At 44.3% G+C, this 12526-nt stretch overlaps 1 protein-coding gene across 1 annotated transcript in view; it reads right to left on the bottom strand.

Moving 5' to 3' along the window:
* Positions 1 to 515: 515 nt before the first annotated feature.
* DDAH1 (dimethylarginine dimethylaminohydrolase 1) overlaps positions 516 to 12526 on the bottom strand; it is a gene marked incomplete at both ends in the record, with an annotated part of 45797 nt that continues 33786 nt past the window's right edge. The window contains 4 exons of the mRNA XM_079535446.1: positions 516 to 632; positions 1050 to 1193; positions 10925 to 11044; positions 11620 to 11693. Coding sequence (XP_079391572.1) covers positions 516 to 632; positions 1050 to 1193; positions 10925 to 11044; positions 11620 to 11693 — 455 coding nt within the window. The remainder of the gene's footprint in view (positions 633 to 1049; positions 1194 to 10924; positions 11045 to 11619; positions 11694 to 12526) is intronic.

Consider the following 12526-nt stretch of genomic DNA (forward strand, 5'->3'; position numbering starts at 1 on the left):
TTCCCTACCACAGGAAATACCAAGTTCATGAGTCCCCTGAACTTTTTTCCGCCCCCACTGACACTTTGCATCACTGAAAGTGAGAAGAAACAGAGGTGAAAGACTAAAGGAATAAAAAGAGTAGATCAAGGAAGAGAAAGAAAAAACACAGGAGAAGGGAGCAGTGCAAAGACAACAGAGGTGCTTGAAGTGTTGAGAATTAGTTGGTCTTCTTAAAAATTTCACACAGGTAAGTGAGATTGCTAAAGCTTGGGGTTAGCCATTGTAATTTTCTTCTGCCAGCCCACAGGACTAACACACTTCAGAGTTATGTTCCCTCAATGAGAGCATACATCCACCTTAAATACCATCTGCAAGGACATCATAAAAATACACAAAGCAAAAAATTTGTAAACAAGGGTTAGTAGCACAGTGGTACAGTAGATTGTCAATAAAAACAATAAAAGTGTGGATACAGATTCGTCTACCTTGTGTGTAACATTATTGCCAGTTACAAGGGAGGGACTTCTGTAAACTCATAATTCTGAAGTTTTGTTAATAAGCACAGAGCAACAGGTCAGAGCCCCATCTACTTTCTCCAGTTCTGTGTTGGCTATTGGGATCAGCATGTGGTCCTTCAGTTTTTCAAAAACCTGTTTAGGAAAGGAAACGGCACAGAAATAATTACTTTTTACACCTCCTTATTTTCCCTTTTCCCTGAGTATTCGGAGTAGTCACGGATTGATCAGTGGGTGCCATGCTTCTCACTGTAATTCAAGCTAACATTTACAGTTTATGTGGCCATTTGGCTGCGGCTCTCAGAGGGTTGCAAACATTAGTACCATTACTGCTTCCAGTTGGGCAGAAGAAGCACAAGGGGCACAGGAGACAAACAAAATCAGCGGAGACACACACAGAGCCCAGACCTCCCACCTTTTGAGAGCTTTCGCCATCTGATATTTCCCATGGCAGGATGTCACTCTGTAAAGCACTGAATTTCAGTTCCCAGCCACTTCCCGGTGAGGCTGGGACGCTGGCAGTCTCCCAGCTGCCCCCAGCACATCCCTCACCTTTGCGCTCTCTGGGTACTCCTCGGGGGCTCGGTGCAGCAGGACGTGCCCTTTGCTGGGAATGTTTAAGTAGATGCAGTTTGCAGCGGCATCGTCGGGCACCGTCAGCTTGTCGTAGCGGTGGTCGCTCATCTGTTGCATGGTCTGTCGGGAAACACAAAGCACAACTATTGACCAAACACTGTAGTGGGCCCAAATAAATGCAAGAAAAGAGCCTTCAAAAAACACTCTAAGTACGATTGCCAAGCCAGCCAAGAGACATTTTGCTATGCAGCAAGGAGACCTGCTTTTATCTCTGCCTTCAAGGAAGAATCCACTAACCCTACCCAAGAACAGCAGTAGAAAACCTGTCAAATGGTTCCTGCAAGTGGCAGGATTAAGCAGGCTGCCCAACGGACAGTCAGCGGGGTCTTTTCCTTAAGTAGCGCACATTGAGTATGCAAACCTCCTGCTCACACTGATGAAAACTAGAGGTGCTCAGCCACCTTTGAAAAAAGCAGCCATCATTCAACACTCATCAAATGAGTATGAATTAGCACAAACAGGACAAGAATGGCTCCAAACTTGGATATCAGCCCAATCTTAACTCTTTTCAAGGACCTCGTTTTTGCTTTCCAAGCAGTTACTCTTTCACCAAGCACCTGTGCTGGGGAGCGAGATGACATGTCCGAGTTAATCCTCGTTCCCAAGGGGACAACACAATAACCTTGTCAGAACAGCAGAGCTGGTGGTTTTCAGAAGGTTGGTTTATAAATATAAGGCTCATACACAAATTTGGACCCTGGCTGGAATTTCAGAGACGGAGACTGTCAGCACATGAGAAGCCTGAGATCCCAAGTTTTGGATTAGGCTCAACTTTTTAGTAAAGATGGAAAAAGCCTGGAGACAAGAAGCCTGACTCTCCATTGTATCATTCCAGCTTTACACCAGCTTCTCTGACAGAGACCTAGAATAAAGCAGAAGTGAACAAAGCCCAAAGCTTTGGCTCTGCCCAAAGCCTAAGCAAACTCAAGTGCTTCAGTTTCCCTCCTAGCTCTCCTTCATTCCCACACACATTGCAAAGATCCGAACAAAAATAAAAGCCTTTTTTTTTTTTTTTTCAACTTAGAAGTACTCACATTAACATTATGTTAAAAATAAATCACTATTCTGTTAACAAAATTCTTCAAGGGAATTTACCCTTCTCAGCAAAACCCCACAGATCTACACCACATAGCAGACTTTGATCTGTGGCACAGTTAAATTTATCTTCAAGTTATCAGTAGGGTCATTTGTACTACTACTCATTCATAAGAAACACCATGTGGAATCTAATTATAATAACTACATCTAAAACATATTGTGAAGTACCAAAGCAGTACATACACACATACTGCTACAGTAATTCCTTTCTAGGTGTGGATGCATTTTTCATGTTGCAGTCTGAGTCATCCACATCCCATGGAGAACGTGAAACTGGTAATGAAGGATGCCACGCATTCTTGAGGAAGCGTTATCACTTCTTGTTCTTTCTTCAATTGTGAAAATCTCCTCAGTTCCCAAGGTCGCAACTACCTCCATAAAAGGTTGCTGTGCTTTGCTGAGAAGCAATCCTTGCATCTTTACTTCACCGGATGTGTTTTTATTACTGTATTCCATGTGTTTGACTTCCCTGTTTATGCATTTGCTTCCGTTACATTGCCGTGATGCATTTGTTCAAGCTCTCCTCGATGTTGCAGGCATACAGCAGCAGGTGACATGCCAGCAGAGCTGCTGTTGCTCTCCCTGGTAACAGCCTGTAGACTTGTCCTCTGCCCGCAGCCTCCTTCTCCTTCCTAACATAATCTGTTTAAGTCTGGATTAAGGGTTGTTGTTATTAAACCTGCACTGAAATATATACAGCAGCAGAAGAAAAGCTACCGCCTGGATTTCACTCAACTCCCAGAAAGTTGTGCTTTCTCCAGACCTTGGTGGTGAAAAAAAAATTCTGTGCTGCAGGTTTTCTACAGAAAACAGCTCATTCATCAGAAATGTACTGACTCACTGGGTAACATTTCCATAATAAATTACAAATGAATTCTCAAATGGAAGGGTATGGACACATCTCCCATTCACTTCCTTCCATAAAATGCTTCAGTTAGGAACACTCACAGCAAATTGAAGCGAAGACCAAATGCAAGGCCCTAACTGTGCTGCAGGAAACACAAACCAGCCTCGGGAAAACTGAGCAGATGATGGCAAGGCAGGCTAGAAGGATTGCTTTCAAGACTAAAAAGCTGGAAAGTGGTGGCTGAATTCATTTAGAAAGAAGCAAAGAAAAAACGAGCGAGAAAACAAGACACAGAATCATGGAATCTTAAGTCCACAGCTGCAGCAGCAGGGATGGGATCTGTTCACTACAGTATCACCCTAAGAAAGCAGAACTAGCATTCTGACACACAAAATTGCTCTCTCTTCCTCACCTTTTAAGATAAGAAGAAAATCATATATGCAAGCTTTCATCTGTTTTAACTATGTCTGCATATTGAAGTAAAATTTCAAAAATCAATCTGTTGAGAGTGCGCAAAGGCAATAAACCCCAGACCTGTGCCACAAGGAGTCTATGAACAAAGCAGAAATGTGCAGAAATGATGCAACCAGGCTATTTTAAAGACTTGTGCTCTTGTATATTTCTATGGCAAAAAGTCACTGAGCACGTACAGCTGGCCAGACAGGGCTCCAGGGCAGAGAAAGAGATAAAAGCAAGGCTCTTATTTTTTATCAGATACTCCTGCAGAATACACATTTCTGGGAAATGAGCAGTTTACAAAGCCTGTAGCCCTTGCACAGTGCATCAGTGGAAGGCTGGCTTTCTGCCCACATGCATTGTATGACCAGCTATGTTAACAGTCAGGCATTTCCCGCATGCCTAGTTTTCTGGGAATTTTCTTCAGCCCGGAGAGGGTAATTTTCATTGCACATTCTCTCAGCCCTTAGTCATGCTTTCCTTATGTTGAAGTCATTCTCATAGCCTAAAATGCCTTTCCTATAGTTGTTTTTTTTTTAGTGTGTCCTCAGACAACTGAGGTAATGGATAAGCTAAATAATCCTAAATATGAAGCAGCATTATGAATGAAGGAAAAATGTGTATGTGTTCAGGGCCTATTATCTCAGCAGAGCTGAGATGACCACATGCACTTTTAAGGCAAGCCAGGCTCCACCATGCACTCTGCCCCCTCACTGCCATGCAGGGCCTCACTGCCATGCTTGGGTGAGGGATGCAGTGATCCCCCATATCCACACCCCCCCAGGCCAAGCCCAACGCACAGCATCTGCTGTTCTTTGCAATGTCACAGCAAGCCCTGTGCCATAAACCAGAGATGCCTGGTTTTATAGGCATCTCTCACCCCTTCGTAGCTGTCTCTTTTCCAGGTGACAGCCATAGCTTGCTTAGCTTATCTCTTTATCCAATACAAGGTATTTTACAGGCTACAGGTATTAGTTCACCTACTCCTCTTTCCTGAGCCTCTCCATCTCTGCTCTATCTTTCTTTGGACGAATGGATTGTGCATGCAAAGGGCATGTGGCAGCCAACATACAGACACACCACAGCTTTAATTAGTGGCATAATGATGTTTTCTGCCTGGCTCTCAGCTTAGCTGACAGTCTCAGTCTCAGTCTCAGCATCCTATTTCTGTGGTAACCATCAGTCAGGGCACATTATTTCATACGTGAAGTTCATTTCATCATTCTCCCAGCCCATGCTGCACATCATTTTACATTTATCTACACTGACTTTCATTCACTGCTTTATTGCTCTGTCTCTGCTTCTTCAGTTCCTCAAGTTTGCCTCTTCATGTCTGGAGAAATCATCAATAGCAGAGAAGAAAAACAGCACTGTAGGGATGAAGAGGGGCCGGAGGGCCACGCTGCTGTTATGCCAGCCTGCCCATGCACTGTGGCTCTACAGAGCACACAGCTTTCCAGCACATGGAGACAACAGTGATGGCGAGCAGGCAGAGGGGCAGACCAGAGGGCAGAGCTGGAAGAGCCTGATCTGCTCACATGTCAGACCTGTCAGAGGAACACATACGCCCTGCCAACCGGGAGCTGCCCAGGCTGCACTGTGTCACTGGCAGTGACAAAGACGTGCTTAAAGGGACACCTGCCTCACCTTGTTAAGAAACACAAACAACCTAATCCAGCACAGTCTATTCTATAAATACACTTTCGAGTCTGGAACTTCCAAAAGACTCAATTCTCCAGCCTGTTTGCAAACTGAACAACGCTGACACTCAATTACACAGAAGAAATTCATTACAACACCCGACCTTAATTAAAAGAACCCACAAAGAGTTGTCTTATAAAGCAGCAGGCCATGCGGTGTGAAGACCTGTGTCCTCTGGGACACCCTACGCCCTTCACTTGTGAAGTAATGGAAAGTCAGAAGGAGCTGAAAGTATGCAACGTCTCACAGGACCTGATCCACAGTGAGCAACTATGAGCTAAAGGAAAGTGTTCAGAATCTTAAACATTGACTAATTTTCCTATCTATAAGGCTGGGAGCAGCAAATGACGTCTCTGTTTCTGAATTACACTAAGGAGCAGGTTGACAGCTGTTCTCTGGATTTTATTACCTTCTTTGCTGCAGCATTACATAGATGTCCACACTCATCTGCACTTTCTGCTAATTCCCTACCTGAAGCTGTCCTCTTTGGATTATTAATATTAGCAATCATTTCCACAGCAACCCTTTGTGATATCATAAATAGAGGATGATGACTTCATATGGGGAATAAGCAGAGGTACAAATGATGAATTCTTAAGAAATAAGAGACAATATGTTTGTTCTAACTTTTGCATTACTAGAAAAGAAAGCCCCTGTACAGACAAGTGGTTGGACTTGATGATCTTTAAGATCTTTTCCATCCTGAGCAATTCTATGATTCTATGACAATAGCAAAAGCAGCTTTTCTGAGCCTTTCTATTCTGCCCAGGGGTAGAGGATGCGTTGTAAGCACATGGGATATATGATGCTTTCCACTAGTTGCCCTTTCCAGAGGCTCTTCTGCAGCTGGGACAGAAATTCCATAGCTTGTATGCAGGCACTGCACCCTGTTGCAATGCAGGCTAACAGCACTCTGCTCCTTAAAGCTGGCACACTGCAGGGACTAGGGTTAGCCAAGCCACAGTGAGAACAAAAGGCATTTAATCATGGGGATGGGGTAACTCTGCCAACACTCTAGCAACTTCTTGCACCCAAGTCATTAAAAGCCCTGCTGTGATCACAGCTTTGGATACAGACCAAGGGCCCAGTTGCCCAAAAGAGACTTCCTTCTTTACGCTTACAATGTGGTTTTGGTAGGCCTCCCTTGGCCTCTGTCAAAACAGAGGAGTTGTTTTTGTAATAGTGTTCTCCAGGGAATACATCAGGAGATGAATGAACAGCACTGCTCCCAGCAGGAGATACTGCATTAAGGAACCTCTCAGGTACTCTGGGATCGCTGCTGAACTACTTGTGAGGGGACAGGATGGCCTGGCTATAGACAAGTTCCTAAGCTGAAAGTGGCGCCCATCAGCACCATCCAAGTCCTCGCTCACCAGGGAAAGCAGAGGGACCTGTGCTCTGTGCCATCCAACAGGACTACATGAGGGACACAAACACAGCCTTTCTAGTTCACAGCAGATGCTGGGTCACCATTCTCCATGCAATCCTATAATTTGCCTTTGCTGCTGACCTGACTGGCTGGCTCTCATCTCCTGTCATCTGGGCCAGAATCTGGGTTTTGCCCCATGATGGGCAGCAGGGCACCAAGCCGTGCCGACAGCACTGTGCCCACTGCCCGGCCCCTCCAGCACCACAAGACTGGAGCCCAGAGATGACACTTCTGGAAAGCTCTTGGCCCCATCAATGGTACAGAACCCTCCCCAAGGCATTATCTGCCCAACAGCCTTGGCAAGCATTCAGCTACAGAATACCGATGGGGTTAACTGCAAGAAAGAAATGTGCCCTGCATATAGCAGAGGGAAGCTAATGTTTCAGATGTGGAAGCAAGGCAGGCCACGGTACTTTCTGTAGTTAATTTGCCTCTCTCTTTCACCGAGTTTCCTCGAGTGCCGCTTTTCAGCTGCAGCCCAAATAAATATTCTATACTTGCCAGAGCCTGAAGAGGATTTCATGGTAAGAACGTCACTTGTGATTTATTGCCTGCTCCTAGCATGTGCTCTATAATCCTAAACTCTGTGCACTCATTTTATAGTTCATTGGCAGTGCTCTCTGTTACACACACTACACTAAGCTCATGATAAACTGCGCTCTGCAATAAGCACCAGATTTCATTTATTCTCTTATTTTTAAGGAATTGTGTGGACATCAGTTGCAATGGCAATCAAGAACAGTTGCAAAGAATCAAGAGTTGCAAAGAACAATCAAGAAAAACTGCTGCCTTTCAAACAAAAAACCCCTATTTTAAATATAAATGTTAGCCTAGCCTAGCACTACAGCTCACTTGTTGGCCACCAAGACACACTGGAGGACAAAATGCCTTGGGGAGGGTGCTCAAAAGCAGCTCAATTGCTTTTTTTGCTCAACAGGATTTCCAGTGCAGAAGGCAGCCACCAAGGAGAGGCTCCCAGCAGCAATCTCCTACAGCAGCCACACTGAGAGCTGCCTCAGGCAGGTGACCCAGAGGGAGCCCAGGGACAGCGGGGCCACACAGGGCTGGAGGAGAGGTGGACAGGCACTGCTATCACTCCATTCACTGGCCAAAAGCCAGGCAGCAGCTGTTAATTCTCAGTATCAACACTTTATAGAAATTGCAGTTTTATTTCCACAAGGTTGCAAGACATTGATCACTTACTGCAATATTTTTTCATCAGAGGTAAGTGAACAAACACAAAATTCACTTGGGTCAAAAAGCAGAAATTCAACAATTGGACAAAGCTGCAATACGCAGCACTACCACTGCTAGCATTTCCAAGGGAGATGTATTACTTACGTGTTTTCAAACAATTTCTCTGAGAGCTCCAGCTCGCAGCATGTGAGCAGATGTAATTGCACACGTGAACATGCTACTCAGTCTTTGATGCACAGAAATACACTGAAAACTGGCATAACTGATATATTTTTCTAAACGACAGACTGCTAGTTTATCTTGTCAATGAGCACATCCTCTTCAAAATAAATCTGTTTTCCACTGTGCCTTGATTAATGGTGATATCTACTTGACGGCTAGTTATCAGCATCATTTCATCAGTTTATCCAAAAAACATTTTTGGCTACAACAGCTACATTTATGCACTGCAACATGATTAGCCGAGCTGGGCAAAAAGCCTTAATCAGAACGATGAGTTCTCAGATTAGTGCTGGCTCAGGTTCAAATTGCAGCTCTGAGCAACCAGTATTGTACTTGAATTTTGCTCATGTTTATAAACACTCTATACAAGAGTAGGGTTGTCTGGATATCTGCAAACTCCATCAGGCTGCTGCTCACGAGGTGTTTTGAGCCTGAGCCTGAATATCTGGGATTGTGCATATTTCACAGGGAAAGATGCAGGGCACTTTCCACCCCAGACTAAATCAATCTCACGGCATCAGGAACATCAGACCTTTTCAACCAAAGCCATTTGTCATAAATTCCTCAGGGCAGAGCAGAGGCTGGGAATGTACTCCCAGAGCTTCGTGCAGCGATTTCTAATGAGACAGTAACTTCCACAGCACGTTCAAGTGAACAAACAGACTTGCAGCCACTGCAAGCCACGCAGGGATCCACAGGACTGTCCTCCTGTTTCCTCCTGTTTGAGAGGAGGCTCCCTACCTCCGCTCACACTCACTGCTCATCAGAGCAATCAGGCTGCTATCCTATTCCCTCATAGCTGTCAGGCTGCAAATCTAAGGCAGCCAGGATCACACTTTCTCCTCCTCCATAATTCAAGCAGCATCCTGCAGGGGAGATCCTGAGCAGATTTGAAAAGTTGGTTTTATCTCAGCAGGGTACTAAGATATTTTAAATCCTCAACTGTCACAAGAGAGAGAAGGAAAAACAAACAACAAGTCTCTGCTGAGCTCTGATGGAATAAATGATGCTGTTGGGAAATGTAAAGTCCTAGGATTATGCCCATGAAGGGAATTTATAAAAATTGGTAGGTAAATATGCAAGAAGAAATCGCTGCACAGCAATAAGAATGAGAAAGTTTTCAAGCTTCCATCTTGCAGACAATTACAGACGTATCAAAGTAATAAGTAGTTTGCAGAAGCCAAGGAGGTGTATGCACCACAAATGCAGGATCGGTTCCAAAGCTCTTCAGGATGAAGTGATGTTAATATCAGAGCTACATGTTACTCCCATAGTACATATTCTGTGTGGCACAGATTCAGATTGGTAGCCTTGGGCACCAATAGCATTGCTGTTTTTTAAAATAAATTTTGTATAATTAGAGCAAGAGACATAAGTGAGGTTGAGTAAGGTGCCTTTCAACTGAGGACTGCAGAGGGCTTTCTCACTCCAGCTAAGCACAGCTACTTCCACTCCTCCCCACGTACAGCTGATTTTGTCCACACATTAGTGATGACACTGCATCACTGAGGCTTCTGCAAAACTGAAGAACAACGCATGTACTTATGTTCTTATTTAGTAGCAAAGTAATAAGTGTAATCAGAAGCTGAAAATGTGGGACTTGCTGTCATCACCAATAAGTAAATTTTGGTTAAATCTTTAAAGGCAAGTAGTGATTAAAAAAAAAGCTCCAGTGCTTTCAGACACACTCTGATTTACCTGCATATCAAAACAAAGAGCACAGGATGGCAGGACCCAGTCTGTATCACAGAGACAAACTCCCTCAAGCTTCACATCAGATAAAGCCATGGCTACACTTTGCTGTTTTGGTGCTTCGGCACAAGCTTCTGCTGCAAAGCATCAGTGCCTGCAGCTGTGCTATCAGGCTGGAGCAGAGATGCTAATCTCTCAGGTTACCTACACATGAAACGAGATTCATGGCCTCAGGCACCTCTGTGCCCACATCTCCAAAACGCTCTGTACACATGCAGGGGAAGCCACTGAGCTCAGTACAAACCACAGCAGCAATTTCCCATGAACCATGACAGTGGTAGTGCAGTGCTGACCTGCTGCACAGTGTGTTACTGTCTAGCAAGCCTGTCAGCAAAGAGATCCAGATTCACAACCTCACTTCAAACTGAACTGTTCAAAGCCTTGAGAGAAGGGCAAAGCTCAGGTGAACAGCTCTCCCCACTTTCTGCTGGAGCCTCACTGCTATGACACAACATCCTGATGGGATCCGATAGGAAAAAGCAAAATGAAAGGACCTTGACTCTGCAGCCACCTGGTGGAGGGATGGGGAGCTCTGGCCCCCAAGCCCTGTGGCTGCAGTGACAGAATTATTTTACCCTGTGAAAAATGCACACATGGGCCATTCGTACAACTGGGTCTATTCCCCTCTCCCTCCTCCTGCCATATCTTTTACATCTTCTCTGGCAATTTTAAAAGCCACATGTTCTCACAGCAACACCTGAAGTAAAAACAGAACCACAGAGTGGTTTGGCTTGCAAAGGACCATGGGCTTCACTTTCCGCTGGAGCAGGTGACTCTAATGTCTCCTACTGCTCTGATGATATCTTCTTCCTCCCTCCTATCAACAAATTGTCACTTTCAGACAATAGAAGTGTAAATAATAACCCACGTATTCCATTTTATAAACTAATGTACGTAGCTTGAGCTAAATTAATATCACTGTTCTCTTACCCAATATAAACATACTCTCTGGCTTGTATATACAAGGTAGGCACCGATTTCCTCTTTCATTGATGTGCACATATTTAAAACTCCAGCATCCTTGAGCAGAGATTAAAAACTAACCAACCAAAGTTTGCCGTTTAAAGAAAATTTTCATATGCTCTTTACCTTGAGGGCTTTCTGTGCAGCTTCACTTGACCCGATAGCAATCAGATTTGGCCCAGCCATGCTGCAAAAACTCTTCAGATGCAAAGAATCATGAACAGGGACTGTGGAGACAGCATAATCCTGTGTGGGAGCAGAAAATGGGTACTATAAATATTTTTAAGCTGTCCTATTTCCTTAATTATATTGAGACATTCCATAATTAATTGTGTTCTCTACAAATTAACAATAGCAACGTATCCCAGAGCACAGTGTCAACTGCTTATGTACGACATACCCCTCTGGACCAGCTTGCCTAACCTTGTGCACTGGAGTAAAATCCAGAGCACATTTCAAACAATACTGTTATTGCAGCTGTGAAGCAACACGTTACAATGTGCAATCAGACAGTACGTACATAAAAACTCCAGGGACCTGCATTAAGAACAAGGAGCTGACAGACGAGAACACTAAGAACATGTCAATATCCTTTCAGTCTCCTACTACCCAAGTTACTTTTATGCAATGATTCCCCATTTCAGATGCAACTACAGTATACTAAGTCAGAGGATGCTTACACTTTTTCATTTTTTTCATTAATTTCTACTTTTTTAAAAGAAATTGTAAGAAAACCATTTACAAGTATGACAAGCATCTTAGCCAGTACAATTTTTCAGAGGACAACTTATACTTCCTGTAGCACAGGTCAACCTACAGACCTTAAATGTGTCAGCCAGAATTTCTGCCCCACGTTGATTTGTCCGCTTGGAAAGGCCTACAAAAAATTCTCTGCCTAGAATGAAAAAACAAGGAATGAAACAATTACAGATTTTATTTTTTAGCAGCTCCAGTCAAACAAACCAGTTTCAAAACCAATCAAACAAAATCAATTTCAAAACCAGGCCAACTTTAGAGACAATCTGAGGCAACCATTAATGGATATAATTTCCTATCTTTCCCTTCTTAAGCTGAACCATAAAACTCAGTTCAGGAGTACACAACCTACAATCCCAAGCTGATAATGGAAAGCAATTATCTTCTTCCACACAACAAGTTTTGCTGGAAACACAAACAGCTTCCCCTCCTAACGAAGTGCTCATGGAGCCAGGCAGGAGAACAGCTGGGCTGGATTAGCACAGCTCTGATGGGCGCTTCCCCCTTCCTCTGAGGTCTCCTCTGGCCTCCAGGCAGCTCTGCAGGCACTGACTCCAGGGGAAATGGGCCAGCACAGGACCTGCACCATATTAGGAAGACCTTCCTCCTCGGCCCGCCACTTCTGGGACCCTTCCTGTCCCCCTGAGACCTAAGACAAGCAGCCAGCCTGCTGTGATGCTGATCAGAATGAACAGGCTCATTCGGCACAGGTGGGAGCAAGCGTACATGCAGCTTGCTGCATGTGAGAAAATGCCTAATGGGTTTAGTGACATAAAAAACACTGTCAGTATCTTCACCCTTGAAGTCAACCATGCATAAGAGTTGTCTAGCACATGACATCTGGCAGGCAACTCTGCCGCTTTCTCCATAAACTAAAAGGCGTTTTTTGTATTTGATTCACTGAACCAGTGACAACTGCCTGCATCAAGCTTCACAATTCCTGAAAATGAGTCCGTGTGAGCATAGCTGCTT

The sequence above is a fragment of the Tetrao urogallus genome, assembly GCF_951394365.1.
Source record: "Tetrao urogallus genome assembly, chromosome: 5".
Taxonomy (NCBI): Eukaryota; Metazoa; Chordata; class Aves; order Galliformes; family Phasianidae; genus Tetrao; species Tetrao urogallus.